The 17,425-nt window shown below is 44.8% G+C and overlaps 1 protein-coding gene across 1 annotated transcript in view; it reads left to right on the forward strand.

Annotated features, from left to right (window-relative positions):
* The first annotated feature begins 16,405 nt into the window (after positions 1-16,405).
* The window catches only part of ELP2 (elongator acetyltransferase complex subunit 2), a 38,783-nt gene continuing 37,763 nt past the window's right edge, over positions 16,406-17,425 (forward strand). Inside the window, exons 1-2 of the mRNA XM_050890786.1 lie at positions 16,406-16,537; positions 16,638-16,716. Of these exons, the coding sequence (XP_050746743.1) occupies positions 16,406-16,537; positions 16,638-16,716 (211 nt within the window). The remainder of the gene's footprint in view (positions 16,538-16,637; positions 16,717-17,425) is intronic.

The raw sequence follows: 17,425 nt of genomic DNA on the forward strand, positions 1-17,425 counted from the left end.
GCCCGCCATACGGACAACTGGAGAACCAAGACTTAGTGTTAGGGATTTCAGCAACAGGTATAATATTGAAAAAGAAACATGAAGAACTTGTAAGGGTTGAAAAGGTTGGCCTCTGAGAAAAGCAAGAAGAGGAGCCAGCTTCACTGGTCAGAGCTGGAGAAGGTAGATCTAATTAACGCTGCTACCATGAGATGTTAGGGTGTTAAGCAACACAGACAGTTCTATGGAGTATTTCTCCTTTTAAAAATATTTTACAGTGACCTTTTCTTCTCTTGATAAATACAAAATTTAGTTTCGTTTAAGAAAGCTGTAGGTGACCAACTTGCTCCTGACTCCATAAGAGAAGAACTGCAAATGACCAAACTCAACTAGATTTACAGGATGGTGAGCAACTGTCATGCATTGATACAGGCAAGGTCTTAATCAAGTATTTGCTCAGACATAAAAAACTTTCATTGTCTGGAATAAATTATTGTCTGTGAAGAAGGCAAAATGGGGTATCTCTTTATAGAAATATAATAATGTAAACCTCTAAATAGGGTAGGAGCAGGGGAAATAATACATCATGGGAAAAATGGAGGCTATGGGAGAATAGAATATGAAGAATAGGTCATGGCCAAGTTCTACTCAGTGTCTTGCCTTTTAAAATTCTGTATGGAATTTAAAATGATTTATAAGGATACACAGAGTTTTATTGAAAGGGTTTAAGGAGAAGAGAGGTTTGGGGTCAAAATCTGGGGGAAGAGAACTAGGTGATGGAATGCGTGATCAGAGAAGATGTCACATGTAGCAGAGCAGACAGAACAAGACATAAGGATTTCAGTGGGTGTGGTGGGTTGACCCTGGCTGGATGCCAGGTGCCCACCAAAGCCGCTCTATCAATCACTCCCCCTCCTCAGCTGGACAGGGGAGAGAAAATAAAACGAAAGGCTCGTGGGTCAAGATAAGGACAGGGAGATCACTCACCAATTACCGTCACGGGCAAAACAGACTCGACTTGGGGAAAAATTAGCTTAATTTATTACGAATCAAATCAGAGCAGGATAATGAGGAATAAAACCAAATCTTAAAAACACCTTCCCGCCACCCCTCCCTTCTTCCCAGGCTAAACTTTACTCCCGGTTTTCTCTACCTCCTCCCCCCCGAGCGACGCAGGGGGACGGGGAATGGGGGTTTGGGTCAGTTCACCACACGTTGTCTCTGCCGCTCCTTCCTCCTCAGGGGGAGGAGGACTCACACTCTTCCCCTGCTCCAGCGTGGGGTCCCTCCCACGGGAGACAGTCCTCCATGAACTTCTCCAATGTGAGTCCTTCCCACGGGCTACAGTTCTTCACAAACTGCTCCAGCATGGGTCCCATCCACGGGGTGCAGTCCTTCAGGAACAGACTGCTCCAGGGTGGGTCCCCCGCGGGGTCACAAGTCCTGCCAGCAAACCTGCTCCAGCGTGGGCTCCTCTCTCTCCATGGGTCCACAGGTCCTGCCAGGAGCCTGCTCCAGTGCGGGCTTGCCACGGGGTCACAGCCTCCTTCGGGCATCCGCCTGCTCCGGCGTGGGGTCCTCCACAGGCTGCAGGTGGATATCTGCTCCACCATGGACCTCCATGGGCTGCAGGGGGACAGCCTGCCTCACCATGGTCTTCCCCACGGGCTGCAGGGGAATCTCTGCTCCGGCGCCTGGAGCACCTTCTCCCCCTCCTTCTTCCCTGACCTTGGTGTCTGCAGAGTTGTTCCTCTCACATCTTCTCACTCCGCTCTCTCTGGCTGCAACTGCTACTCCCCTGAAACTTCTTTTCCCTTTCTTAAATATGCTATCCCAGAGGTGCTACCACTGTTGCTGATGGGCTCGGCCTTGGCCGGGGCGGGTCCATCTTGGAACCCGCTGGCATTAACTTTATCAGACATAGGGGAAGCTTCTAGCAGCTTCTCACAGAAGCCACCCCTGTAGCCCCCCGCTACCAAAACCTTGCCACGCAAACCCAATACAGTGGGATAATGCAATGAGTGAGAACAACTCATGTCCACACCAGCTGGGAGTTAGCACCTTTGCAAGGTAGGTCACCTCTGTTTTATGATGCTTAACTTGGATTTGGAGCCCAACTTCATGCTCCAAAGATGTGAAAACTTTAAATTTCTTTAATCTTCCTGTCCTATAACTTAAAAGACACTTTATCAGATATCTTCTTGTCAAATGAGACATAAATCAACAGAGTGATCACACAATGTAAACTCTAAAACAGATTATCTCAGGCTCCAACATTCAAGAGGACTTTTGAGTTAAAATGTGATTCTCCTTTTATGGCTATTATAAATGCTAAACAATTGCCATATTGTAAAATATTTGGTTTGCCACTAGATCTTATTTAGAATTCAGTCATACTCAGAATGAAGCAGATCACTTAGCAAAACAACAGCTAACACATTTAAGTCCCTAGGACACAAAAATAATTTCTAAAGTTTTGAAAGGCCAAAATATATACAAGCTAAAAGCAGAAGGATGTCCATGTACTGAAAAGTAAAATATTCATGTGATAATGTGCTTGTAAGAATCAAGGTAGGACTTAAAGTAATTGGAAAGAAAGGAACGAAAGGGAACTACTATATGAGAAAATATGGACAAAAAGACAAATGATAACCCTACGCTGTTTATTTGAACAAACCTATAGGCTGTTCATACAAATAACTTCCTTAAAAAATGTAAGTTGATGTTTTCACTTGGAAGTGAACAGTGATGTGAAATAATGGTAAAACCCCCATTAGTCACTCTTTATTTACCAAAGCTTCTTCTAACATATTGTCAAATTGCATCTAAGGATCTCTTTTGAAAAAAGGAATAGTTCTGGACAAATGGAAATAACAATATGTGCAATAATAGTGATGCAGAAAATAGGAAAAAAACAGGTATTTTACACAGATACATGAAGATGACCTATTTCTAATATCTGGAAAGATTTGGATGCAGTTATCTGATAAAATAGGGAAGGCAGATCCTGTTTGTATGCCATAAAAGTAAAACCAAAAAAACAACAGATAGGAAAAATACTGCCCAAGAGGCCTCCGATCCTTTTTTTCAATTTCATGAACACCCACCTAAAATTTATTCCATTTGATTTTAAACTGCAGCACTAAAAAAGGCAGATCAAATTTCCAACATTCAGAAGAGGATTTTTATAATGTAATACGGCTACAACAAGATAGCAAAATTGATTTATGTCATAGTTTACCAGGAATATCGAACATTTACTAAAGCGAAGAATAAAATGCCACTTTCTTTCTCACAGTCCAGAGGCAAACCCTCAGAAGATGTAAACAATCAAAGATTTGCTCCAATAGAAATATAACAATTTGTATCAGCCCAGGACAACTCCTGTAATGCTTTGCATGTCTAGAGAGAGATTAGGTTTATTTTAGGAATTCCCTGAATCATGAATTTATTGAATAAAGGAAAATGAAATTTTCCTGTATGTAATGGAAATAGCAAGGAGGAAAACACATTCTCTTCACAGATCTCAGAAAAAAAAAAAAGGATCATGTTTTAAAAAAAAATCATGTTTAAAACATTTTCTTAGCATTTTCTAGAACATCAACATCTTTCACACAGTACAAGAAAATCTGTGTTTACTTCCTAACAGATGTTACATATTTGAAAGGGGATCAGAAAATATTTTTTAGCTATAATTTTGATACAGAAAGTCACAAACTTACAAGATAGAAATCATAATGACTCTTACATATCCTAAAGATAATCCTACCTCACGCCATAATTTTTTATTCACATTGATGCCCTTTATCAGGAGAATGTGGAAAAGGTTGTGATAACAATTCCATTGGTATACAACTGGAAAAATATACCTAAGCATGACAGAATTATTACAGATTATATCATTCAAATACGACCAGAAGCTGGCCTTATGGTTTTAGAGCTTACCCGCTAATATTTCAGTTGTTTTTGTACTGTATTATAAAGTAAGAATGTTGGTTTTTCTTATAATTAAGTTAGTCATTCCTTCTACTAAAAACTCTATAAAGATGACTAATGTTTGATGCAGTTGGATGCAGGCTGTAATAAAGTCCAAGTAAATAACACAATTTTTTTTTTGGCTCCAACATGAATGCTCCAGCTTCTTTTTTTTCAGTTTTCCTCGAGGCTAAAGGTTTATCCCTTTTTTGCCATCCTTATTATTACACCCTGGTGTTCAAAAGGTAGAACTGTGCTAGGGGTAACACCACCATCTATTAAGCTCATGGCGTGCACAGGCTGTTACAGAACATCCTGGGGCTCATGCTTTTTCCTGGTACCCACCTGAGGTTCTCCTACTGCAGTGACCTTGGGTTCGCTGCAGGCTTAGGGAGCACTCGCTTGCTGGAGACCCGGGGTGGAAAAACTTCTCATTAAGAATAAAGTTCTGCCATCTGTCACAAGCCTCACGTAAGCAGCTGAACCAAAACATCTTGGCTTCCCTCGATCCCGAGCGCTTCCAGTACAAGTCAGGTAATGACTAATGACCGCCAAAAAAAACCAGGCAAAAGGCCATTGAAAACAGAGTAATTTAAAGCCATTCTCACAAAGTGCTAAACAAGAAGCGGAAAACTGGGTGTGTAGAAGTCATCTCAGCAGCTCCCCTTTTTCCTGCTTGCTTGATACACATTTTTGGGTGACTTGGTAGCATTTATCAAGCACATGTACTATACCATGAATAGTGTGGGAATGATACACAGCTCCTCAGCTCAGTATAGCTGGTTTCTGTATGAGGCATCTATGCCGCTCTTCAGCGCAGATCTGTCAACTTCTATAGCATTCTTTTTTTTTTAATAGTATAAACACAACCAATTTACACAATTTAGGGAACACGCTACAGTTTGAGAAACGTAAATGCAGTGCAAATGCCACAAGGTGGGTGACAGAGTCCTTCAGCCCCCGGTACTTGGACTCTATGCTGTCTCACTGGCATCTCAAAGTCTTTCTATGGGCTGGCTCTCGGGGCTGTGAGGTGGGAAGTGAGCTAAGGGTGCGGGGGGCGGCGGGCCGAGGGGGCAGGGTTACAGCAGCTGGCACCTGGGGCAGGGAAGATGCAGAGGAGGTTGTTCTGCACCAGGGAGCGGGTGAGGTGAGGCGGGAGAGGGACGGAGCAAGGCTCGTTATGGATATCAACAAGAAAGGCCAGACAACAAATGGCTTAATAAAACAGCAGGTTTTGTAAGATAGGATAAGAAGAGGAATATAGATAGTCAGTACGTCTTACATCCCTTCAGATGCTCGGCACCCCGTGTTCATGCAGCATCGGATGGAGCCCAGATGCATTTTCCCAAGGAATGCTGTGCAGAGAGGATCCTGTCCGTGGAGAGATGCTCTCCGCCTTTTGATCATTTGAGCTACCATAGGATTTCCTCACAAGAAAATAACTCTATTCCTAAAGGACGTTGGCATGAGAACTTCTTGCTGCATGGTTAGATAAAGGCAAGGCCATGCAGGAGGCGAAATTGCCGGTATGGCGTGGGAGGTGCCTGCAGGTGGCTCCATGACCGTGATGCAGCTGAGGTGACCCCATGGCCAGGGGACCCGTGCAGCCCGGCACAGCCCGAGGGCCCCGCTGGGCGAGCAGCCTGGCACCCACCTGTGCCTGCTTGGGGTAACGGCGAGGGGGGTCGCTCGCTCCTCCATGGGCAGCCCTCTCCTGTGCAGGTGAGCTGCGCTCCACCCCTTGATCTGCACGACATTTACCTTTCTCAACCATATTATAAGTTACAGATTATCTGAGTAGGCTGTCCAGCTAACAGACAGTTTCCCGACAGGCTGGAAGGTTATCTCCGTCCTAACACACACCAGCGCAGCTCAGGCTGGTGTGGGGCAGCCAGCTCCCACGCAGCGGCTGCTCACGCTAACAAACGGGCTGCTCAAGCCCTATGTACAAGGCCCAGTAGAGCAGGCATGTTCAGGATCGCTAGCTCCTTGAATACAAGTCTTCTGCAAGGTGCCCAGTGCAGAGGTTAGGGCAACAGGGAAGTGAATAGGAGAGGGGAAAAGGAGATGAGAAAGAAAAAAAAGGTAAGTAGAAGGTAAGGACAGATTAGGAACAGGGAAAAGATCATAGAATATCTCAGGTTGGAAGGGACTCATAAGGATCATCGGGTCCAACTCCCTGCTCATTGCAGGACTACCTAAAATTACACCATATGACGAAGAGCATCGTCCAGACACTCCCTGACCTCTGACAGGCTTGGTGCCATCACCACTTCCCTGGCGAGCCTGTTCCAGTGACCGACCACCCTTTCAGTGAAGAACCTTTTCCTAATGTCCAGTCTGAACTTCCCCTGACGCAGCTTCATTCCATTTCCTCGTGTCCTATCGCTGGTCACCAGAGAGAGGAGATCAGCACCGTCCCCTCCACTGCCCCCCTTGAGGAGGTTGTAGACTGCAATGAGGTCACCCCTCAGCCTTCTCTTCTCCAAGCCCAACAAACCAAGTGACCTCAGCCGCTCCTCAGAAGTCTTGCCCTCGAGACCTTTCACTATCTTGGTCACCCTCCTCTGGACACACTCTAATAGACTGATGTCCTTCTTATATTGAGGCACCCAAAACTGCACACAGTACTTGAGGTGGGGCCACACAGGTGCAGTGTAGAGTGGGACAATCACCTCCCTTGACCGCGAGCTATGCTGTGCCTGATGCACCCCAGGGCACAGTTGGCCCTTTTGGCTGCCAGGGCACACTGTAAACTCACCTTCCACTTGCCATCAACCCAAACCCCCAGATCTCTTTCCGTGGGGCTGCTTTCCAGCCTCTTGTCCCCCAAATTGTATGTATAACCAGGATTACCCCATCCCAGGTGGAGAACCTGGCACTTGCTCTTGTTAAATTTCATACGGTTGGTGACTGCCCAGCTGTCTAGTCTATCCAGATCTCTCTGTAAGCCCTCTCTACGCTTGAGAGAGTCCACAGCTCCTCCTAGTTCAGTATCATTGACAAAATTACTTAATGTACATTTGATTCCTGTGTCCAGATCATTTATAAAAACATTAAAGAGCACCGGCCCTAAAATTGAGCCCTGCGGAACCCCCCTGGTGACTGGCTGCCAGCCTGATGTAACCCCCATTTACTATAACTCTTTGAGCCCAACCTGTCAGCCAATTGCTCACCCATCGTATTACGGACTTGTCTAGCTGTGTGCTGGACATCTTGTCCAGATGGAGTAGAAGAGCTGAACAGACTCAGAATTCAATGGCTGCAGAAAATACAATCAGCTGTTAGAGCAACTATGAGACTCATGCAACGGTTTAGGCTGGATGGGATCTCTGAAGGTCCAACTCCTGCTATCGAAAGAAATGCTACTGAAAGAAAGGATAAATCGCACAATCAGGAAAACATTTCATAAAGACAGTGACAGAGGCAGCAAATGGATGCAGCAGTTTGTGCAGCAGTTTGTGCAGAAGGACGCACAGCGACTCTGCTCTGAACAGCATCCATGTCCTCAGCAATGGTGGTGATGCGCTGCAGGGCACATTCCCCAGCAGACACTGGAGCAATTTCCCTGTAACAGAACCACAGATCACAGAATGGTTGAGGTCGGAAGGGACCTCTGGAGGTCATCTTGTCCAGCCCCCCTGCTCAAGCTGGGCCAGAGGCCTCGACCCAGGGAGAGCTCCAGGAGGATGCAGCTCTCCATGTCTTGGGCTGTAGGAATGCCTAGGGCCTCTCGTGGAGGCTGGGGCAGCAGGAGATGGTCTTCTAGCCTGTAGGAGATGTGTGCTCGTTGAGGATCTGTGTCACCAAGTAAAGGAGCTGCAGGAGGAGGTCAGCAGACTGTGCAGCATCAGAGACGATGAGGAAGAGAGGGACTGGATCTTCTCTGAGACTCTGCAGCTTCATGAGCCTGAAGTAAGAGACTGGAATAGAGTGGGTGGATGCAGGTTTCTTCACCTGTAGAAGATGGTCTGAAGCAAAAGAAAAGTTTTGCTGTTGCTGATTACATGGATTATGGACTTTTTGGATGGAAGAAATGGGAGAACCGGGGAAGGAACTATGAGAAAAGTTGCAATTCACCTTGCCAGTATTCCTTGGTGAAACGACAATTTTTCATGCATTCAAAAAGAGGTAAAAATTCACTCTAGCCTTGTGTAAGTTTAGTTTTGTTGACAGTTAATGCAGCATGAAAGGTAAACATCTACTCCCTAAGTATTATTACTGCTGACTGTGTAGAAGTTTGCTTCTCATGAGTGAATTTCAGCATGCACTGCAGGCTTTTGGTATATACCTCTTCTGCCTGGTTCTTTCATGCAAAGCTATTTGCAGAATGTCCTGTAAGGCTCACTAGTGCAGAGATTGCTTTTGCCCTCATTCTCTGGACATCCCTGCTTCAGTATTTTACTTTTTTAAGTGGTTATATTTGTGACTGGAAATGTAAAGAAAAATGAAACAAAATAACTTGCCTCAAAGTGCATTAGCATGTGAGAGTTAAAACTCACGTGCTTGGAAATGCCAGCTTGAGTTATGTTGTATGTGATTGTCCAAATGATTAAACTGATGCAGCTTTCGCTGTTTCTATAAAACATTCTTTCCTGTTTTCTCCATTTCATGGTGTTTTCCCGATGCAAGCTCATTTTCATTTTCTCTATTTCATCCAGTGAGTCAAATTAACTATGTCACAGATTAAGCTAAACGATGTAGGCATGGATACTCAGAAGCATTCAGGCAATTGAATAGAAATTGGGTTCCTAAGTCACGCTAGTGATTTGGACCTTGGTCTTAACATTTCTCTTCACCTGTTACTTTGACAAACCAGGCAGGTTTCATCTCATATGGTGGCTTTCTCCATTTGGGAGGTAGGAAACAAGAATGGTAAAATAATGATCTATATCTTTGTTTAATGACTATTTCTGATATTTTGGGGTCTATTGTGTGGCTGTTTGCTGTTTAAAGTTCTTTTGGTTGCTTTAGCTGTATATTTTCATATGTAAAAAGTATCTGTGTCATCTTGTAAATAAAGTAATTTTGCATAATGAAAAGAACAACGTAGATATGAAATTTATTGATGGATGTCTTTTAAAGTATCAAAATACTTATTCAATGCCCAAAGAGTATGTTTTTTAGAATTATTATGCATAAGAAGGAGGCTGAATTCCAGCTTTAGGTGCAAAGCAGGACTCAGTACCTTAAATCTGAAGATGTATCAAAAGTTCCTGTTCAGTACACTGCAGTTTCCTATATCTGGTATACTTTGACTAATTTACCATTGGAATTTTTCTTGCTCATATTCAGTCAATATTTTTGTCTTCTAAATTTCCTTCCCATCAACTACTACGCAGTCTTATATCTCTGTAAGAAACATCTTAACAATGTTTTCTTAATGCTAGTGTGGTATGAAGTCTTCTTCTGAGCCGCTTACTTAAGCTGAGCCGCATTAAACAGAAAGGACTTTTCCCCACTTCAAAATATAATTATTTCCTGCCTGTTGCCCGTGGCATCCGTCCAGGCTGCGTCACGCTGCAGGTGACAGAGGGGAAAAATAATACCAGTCACCTGCGATGCCAACTCCAACTTGAATGGCACAGGGCACTTCATGGCGACTGCGGCGGGACAGGTTCAAGCCTTTCTTACAACTTCATCTATAACGGGTGGTAAAGCAGTTCATTAAATTCTCCAAATAAATTGTTGCCTACTGCAGAAACTTTGTGCACCAATATACACCAATATTCACATTAAAAAAAAAGAAAAAAAAGTAATTTTAAAAAGGAAACTGTATTTTGACAGAAGTTAGAGAGTTTTTCATTACCTTTCTGTCCTGGTTTCGATTGGGACAGAGTTAATTTTCTTCCTAGTAGCTAGTAGATGTGTTTTGGATTTAGTGTGAGAATAATGTTCATAACACACTGATGTTTTTAGCTGTTGCTAAAGTAGTGTTTATACTAAGTCAAGGACTTTTCAGCTTCTCATACTGCCCTGTCAGTGAGAAGGCTGGAGGGGCACAATAAGCTGGGAGGGGACACAGCCAGGACAGCTGACCCAAATTGGCCAAAGGGATATTCCATACCATATGACGTCATGCCCAGTATATAACCTGGGAGGAAAGCTGACTGGGGACCACTGCTTGGGAACTGACTGGGCATCGGTCAGCAAGTGGTGACTGGTGTGCATCACTTGTTTTGTATATTCTAATTCTTTTATCATTATTATTGTCATATTATTATTGTTGTTGTTGTTATTATTACCATTATTATTTTCTTCCTTTTCTGTCCTATTAAACTGTCTTTATCTCAACCCATGAGATTTACTTTTTTTTTCCCTGATTCTCTCCCCCATCCCACTGGCTGGGGGGGAGTGAGCGAGCGGTTGCCGGTTAAACCACGACACTTTCCTAGGAAACAAAGTTTTACCCAACACGAGCAGGCTGCTGTACGACTGTTGGATACCCTGTGCCATATTCCCCTTTCCCCTGCAGCTCTGAGACTGAGCAGATGTTTGTCTTTGCACACTTAGCACCGGGAATGGGCATTTTCTCATACAAACCTATAACGCTGTTTTTATTTCCTCCTAACTGAAACTCGTGACAGCTCCAGACCGGTGGGCTAGAAGGTTACTATTTTTCATACCCGTGCTCACCAAGTTACTGGGTGTAAGACAGTGATATGCAGCAGGGAAGAGTGACATTACCACACAGACAAAAAAGTCTGCCAGCTCCTGGTGTCAGTAACCGGACCCCTGACTCAAAGCCTCACCAAATGCCGGGAATCTCTTTGACCACCGCAGGCTTTGCATCAGGCTTACCCTTCTGGAAATTATTAAATATCATGTAACTTGTGCAACAATGGTTCAAGATCAAACCCATTATAAATATATGTATAGTGGATGTGGTTGCATGCAAATACATATGTGTGTGTACAAATAAAACGACCCATTGATATTAATTCAATACATTTATTCCGAGTAATAAATGAGTATGAAGAGATGTGTCAGGAAAATATTACAGAATTTTTTTTTGGTTTTGTGAGATGTTCTTCTGTAGTGTGGAACAATAGCCTATCCAAGTCATACAAGAACTGCTAGAACTGCGCTAATACAGAATTTAAGTGTAAAATATAATTTTAACTATTCAAGATTACATTTCTGAGTAGTCTTGTGTGTGTGTGTGTGTGTGTGTACGCCCTCTGGAATGCATGCCTATTATCATGTCTCCTTTTAGAGCTTCTGCTTCAAAAACATAATGCATAATCAGTTTGATTATGTGGCAAGCTGTTTCATCCTTTTTCTTTTTTTTTTTTTTTTTTCCCCATGCAATTTTCTAGGTCATGTTTGCATTAGGTCTTCCTTTAAAAAAAAAAAAAAAGAAAATCAGAGAGATTTCCTGTGGAATTTCTTTCAGCCAGCAATTACAATCATTGTTTGGAGAACTAATTTTGATGGTATTTATAAATAATTAGTTTATTTTTTCTTTGGAAAATCAGAAATCCATTTAGGCAGTGGGAATATAAGCCATTCAAAGAATACTTAAAATACAGCCTTCAAGAAAAATGGAAATAGCTATAGTTAAGATCAGTTCAGTTCAACTTTTTTCACCAGCATCATTCAACTATCAGTCTTCAGTGAGATGAATTAAAGGAGAAATTTTCTCTAAAAACTTATTCTAAACATTTTAAATTAAATCTATTCAAGTGACAGTATCTGCTTTTTTTGTCTTGAGAAATGTATTTGAAAAGGATGCCACAGGCTTACATTATGCTCAAGACACACTGGAAATCTTAATTTTTATTGAACGCAGGACCAACACTTCCAGAATCAGTCAGTGGCAGTTAAAAACTAGTCCGACGTTGAATTTTACTGGACCCAGTCACTACCTTTAGGAATGACACTTGTCCTTGGTCATCCCTTCTGGTAGCGTACTGGTAGATGCAGGCTCAAGGGAAAGAAATCCCAGCAAACCCATGAGTTAGTAGCATTCCTCATGCATCGAAACACTTTCTGAAGCAGATCCCACAGCTGGCAAAAAGAGAGAGGCTGGATTGGTACTCAAGATGTTGAAGGCAATGGAGTTGTTCCTAGCTGTTGTACGGGTATCCTCTGCAAAGCTGGCAAATAATTTAAACCCATCTTTATGGTTTTGGTCACTATTTATTATTTATTTTCTCGGAGCTCCAGCTCTGATCCCTCAGGTGAAACCCTGGTCCCGCAGAAGCTGTCAGGAGTATCCCCATGCTGGAATCCAATTTCCAAAAGTTTTTGGACTCGCAGTCCCAGCTGGAGGCAATGGGTGCTGTGGGTGGTTAGCCCCTCTCTTGAACGCCGTTCTGCGTCTTCCACATTGGGCACTTCATCACTGAAGAACTGTGGTGCTTTTGTTATGAATTCTGGTCCTAGGAGGAAATTGTCACTCAGAAAATGAATATAATAATACCCCTCTGCCTAACAGTGATATTATAAAGAAAAATATAATTCATACATTTTTCAGGAGACATTCAGCAGAAGTCACAAAAAAAAAAAGAGGAAAAGGATAATTCTGTGCTAAGAATACTGTACAGCAAATTAGGCCTAGGGCCACGATACAACTAATGAGGAGAAACTGTAACACTGAATAGCTGCCTCATTCACAGGCACTATTCATCCAGGTTGCTACTGGAGGCAAGCAACTTGCAGTAAAAATAGCAGGCAGTAATTTGAGTATGAAGCAACTTCATTAATGATTACTTCATAAGGCGTGTATACAATGAAGACAAAGAAAGGCTAAGTTCAACAACTACAAGAACAAAGCCCCCAACCTCTGAGTACTTGGCTTTGCTAATTTAACAACATTTGAACATTCTTATATAGAATTAAACTGCACATAATTAAACTTTAAACCTAACATATGATTGTTGCTTTTCATAGTATCATGCAGAATGATCCGTGTCTAATAATACATATTCCTTTACATCAACAAGACCCCACCCAATGAAGGAAAGCATAAAACTTTGATTTAATCTATTAAAGACCAGATTTCTTCTCAACATGCATTCAATTAACAATACATGCAATATATATCCAACACTGTATTTTCCTCATAAAACCAGAAAAGAAGATGAGGCTAAATATGCTGTATAATAGGTTGGAAACATTCTGCAGGAAGTGAAAACATATTTGCAACATTATCATATTTTCATGTCATTGTTTAGACATAATTAGATAAATATATTAAATAGTATTTCTCATTTTTTGACTAGCATTATATTTTGTCAGTCTCTATCTAAAAGCTTGCGGGCATGACTGAGTTGGGTAGGGAGCACATGAAGATCGCTAAGCCACCTCTGCCTGCAAAACCTGACTTGTAGACATGAGTTTACCATCAAAATGACTATTTTGCTATTGGAATAAGAGAAGTTATTCCAATATCTAACTGGTGAATTTATTTTAAGCTAAAGAAATCTTTTGTCAGTATGAACAGTATCTATCATCTCCCTTATGGAAATTTGTTGATGTAACTCCATTGGCAGAACCAAACTGGGACAGGTAAAAGATGTGAACAAGGCTACAGGGTGACTTCTGAAGTCTGCTTAGGCACCATCACAACCTTTTCTGATGTTCAGTGAATTGAGTTCTTCTTGTGCCTCAAAAATTACACAAAAGGGGGAAAAAAAGAGGAAGATTATGTTTACATATATTTCTGAAAAGTGAAGAAGTTATTTTCTGGGAAGATGAAGGAAAACAGCAAGGACAGCTTTGAATTCAGTAAGGATACTACCCATGAATGAAGACTGGCAGTTGGTGACTAGCCCAGAGTATGTCCTTTTCCATCCTTGGAACATCACTGACCACCGCCATTACTTCCTTATAATGCACGTGTTCCTAAAAGGTGTATTGATTCTGTTATAATTATCTGATATTCTAAATTTCTCACACACTATCGTCCAGATATTTCAGTTTTCAGACATAAGAGAAGATCCTGTAACATCAGAACTCACAAAAAAACTTTCTTGGGTTAAACCAAAGGCCCAGTATCCTGTGTGACCTAGGACTTGGTCAGACATAATACTTATGGAAAGTAAGAAACTGGGCTTGTCTAGGCTGATCTGTCCAGATACAGACTCAGCTTCCCGTGCTTTTTGGCCATACTGCCGTGGTCCTGTTACAGCATTCCCCACGGCACTTTTAAGTCCATATTCCGTGTTGATTTATCCCAGTTCTCTCAGTGTTGGGAGGTGTCAGGGCGGCACGGGGGTGACAGTGCCAGACCTTTGTGGCAGAAAGGAGGCAATCACTGGCAATACCTGGTGCTAGCAGCCCTCTGTAACCTGCTCCTGCAAAAGCACCAAGTTGCCTGGAAAAACACCATCCCGAGGTGGTGGCCTAAGGCTGCGAGGACCAGCCCCACAAAATCCTGCAGCTTGGGACCACAGTGCCCTCGTGCACTCAGGCATGATGCGCACCTCCAAATCTCTCCGACACAAGGAGCACCCAGGGCCCTCCTGTTTAGAAGACGTAAGCAGCAGTAGGTTATCTATCAGATGAGTAAGCTTTTTGTGTTACAGAGGAATCCCCCACCCAAATCCATCTTGGAAAAGCCTACACTTATGCCCACAATCACAGTCAGAGCCAGCTTCGTTCACACAGCAGGAAACGCAACTCCTATAACATGTCCCAGCTTTTTGGCAGTGCCCGACCTCCTCCTGCCGAGCCCTGACTCTGACCCTGGCAGGGCATGCTAAGAAGGGGGTTGCTGTGCAACCTGACTGCTGTGCAGCCATCCTCCGGGACAGCACTCCTCAGTTAAAGCATGCTTTGATGACTGGATCCATGCATTTTTCTGCAAGGAGTCATTTGTTCCCTTAGCAGCTAACATTTCTGGCTGTATCTTCTGTGTGATCAGGCACAGTTTCCTTCCTCTCATATCCACTGGAAAAAGCCGTGCCCAGCTGCAACACTTTTGTGTCAGGCTACAGTGCTGCCAACAGCCAGTATTCATGAACACACAGACACACAGGGAGATAAAGGCCAGGCAGGAGTGGTTTGGGGTCCGAAGTGTTCCCTGTGCTACGCAGAGTGCTTCCCCGGGACGCCTGCTTGCTTTCTGCCGCTTCTCTTCCTGCCCCTCCCATTCCCTGCACAGCCACGTAGAGCTGTCTTCTCCCTCTGCCCCAGGCTTTCCAGCTTTTCAGTTCACCTTCAATTATTTCAGGATATTCCAGGTGCGATTTGGGGGCAGGAAGCACAGGACAGCTGTAGGTAGTCACATCTCTGTTCTTCTCCCTTTCCACGCTTTCTGTTGCAGAGTGGTCCGTTTATACTTCAGCCTGGCCTCCGCTCCAGGGCCTTCTGCACGTGTTGGGTAGAGCATTTGGAGGCAGAGTGCGTATCTCGAAGGTCCTACGGAGACTTCTACACAGCCTGTGGGATAGCAGGTTGCATCTGTAGCCACTGGGAACTGGCAAAATCCTTGAGCCTGTGAAGCCAAATGGCTGAAACAGTTCATAACACACCCATATAGTGTCATACCCTCTAATGATCCCATTTCTTTAGGCCAGTGGCCATGCAAGTAAAACTAGACTACTACTGCAGTATTTATTTTTCTTGATCTGGTTTTAATTTCTTGGGTAGGGAAGGCAATCAATATATCAATAAATAAAAAATAAAAATGTAACAGATGGAATTCTCTAATCTGCTATGATCTCACCTTTTAGCTTGAAAAACAGAGGTACTCAAACATATTCAGATCACCCCATTGCGGCCCTGGCCATTGCTCAGTTGCAGATTCCCATGGTTTCTATGACAGTTACTCCAGGACATCATAATAAACTGTAATATTAAATACAGCCTGAACCCAGTGACTTAAGAATGATTCTTCATCAGAGGGAGGCTTTACGGGTGACGGAAACAGATCAGACATGCATAACAACATGACCTCTGATACGCAGTTCAGCTCTTTCCTAGCACATATGGATCAACTTCTATGTACCAAAAAAAAAAAACACCAAACCAAAACAGGAAAGTTTTAAACTTTTTAAACCTTTGAGTGTTTGACAAAAGACGAAATAAAGATTAAAACTCTCCTCCCTACAAAAAAAACCAAAACAAACCAAAACTAATTTCGGTTTCACTGGATTTTATGCCCCGTTTTTAAGCTCCCCGCCCGGCCCGCGGGGCTCCCTCACACACCAAGCCCAGCGGTGGAAGCCCAGAGCCGGGCTCTCCGCACAGCCACCCAGCCTTACGCTGACTCTCCCTGACCCCACGGCCACGAAGCCGGGCCCGCCGGGCCGGGCCGGGCCAGGCCGGGCCTCAGCGGCGCCCGCCACCGCGCGGCGCGGCAGCCTGGCACGCCCCTCCCCCCGCGCCCCGGCCGTGGGCCAGCCCCGCCCCTCGCGCCTCAGGCCCCGCCCCCTCGGACGCCGCGCGGGGGTCGTTGCTACGGGAGCTGCGCGAGGTCGCGCACGCAGCGGGGAGGAAGATGGCGGCGCCCGTGCAAGTCTGTCATGTCGCCTGCTGCGCCAATCGGGCGGGCGGCGGGGCCGTGTCCTGGGGGCAGGGGGGGCTCCTCGCCTTCGGCAGCTGCCGCGACGTCGTCCTCTACGAGCCGGCGGTGAGCTGATGCGCTGTGGGGCGGGCCGGGACCGGGACCGGAGCCGGAGCCGGGGCCGGCAGCGCGGCCTCACGCTCGGTGCTTTCCCTCTCTCCCGCAGGTGAGGCGGACGGCCGCCACCCTCCGCGGCCACGCTGGCAGGGTGAACTGCGTGCGCTGGGTCCGCCGACGGGACGGCGGTGAGTAGCGCGGCCTTTCTCCCGCCGTTCGCCGTCCCTCGGGTCGGGGGGCCGCGGGGGCGGCGGGGGGGACGGGGTGTCTGCCACGGCGGGGGCCGGGGCCGGGGCGCTGCCCTGCCCCTCGCTGGGGAGGTGAGGCGAGAGAGGCGACAACAGAGGGGCTACGGTGTAAACTGAAGGAACTAGGGAGCTGCCGCGCTTCCAGCGCATCCTCTCGCCTTAAGCCCAGCTTCCCAGTAGGGATTTTAACAGGTCGCTCCGCAGGAATCTGACCCGCCAAAGTCAGGTGAGCTGTCCGGTAAGCGAGGGGATCCGGTCGGGCTGTCTTCTCCGGGCCCCGCAGCCAACGCCAGCCCGGGAGGCTGTTTTGCCTGGGGCTGCGGTGGCTCTGACAGATCGGCGGCTGTGATGCGTGTGCTGCCGCCGGGCTCTTTAGTAAGGGTTTGGAGTTTTACGTGTTTTGACTTTGTAAACTGAGTTGCAATGCCTTTTAAGAAATCTCTGACTATAAAGTTATAATTTGCATAGAGGTCATATCCACGAAAAAATAATCTTTCAAGATGGAAATGTTTCGAGACCCTTATGAGACTTTTGCTTGATAGTAATTCCAGGATTTAAAGTTGCTTAGTGCAGACTTTTCAAAGGCACGTATTCTTGCCCTTAGGCATTTACAGAAACTCACTGACAAAGAGAAGTGGGGCCGTTGATT

Source organism: Gymnogyps californianus, chromosome 2 (assembly GCF_018139145.2).
Source record: "Gymnogyps californianus isolate 813 chromosome 2, ASM1813914v2, whole genome shotgun sequence".
NCBI lineage: Eukaryota > Metazoa > Chordata > Aves > Accipitriformes > Cathartidae > Gymnogyps > Gymnogyps californianus.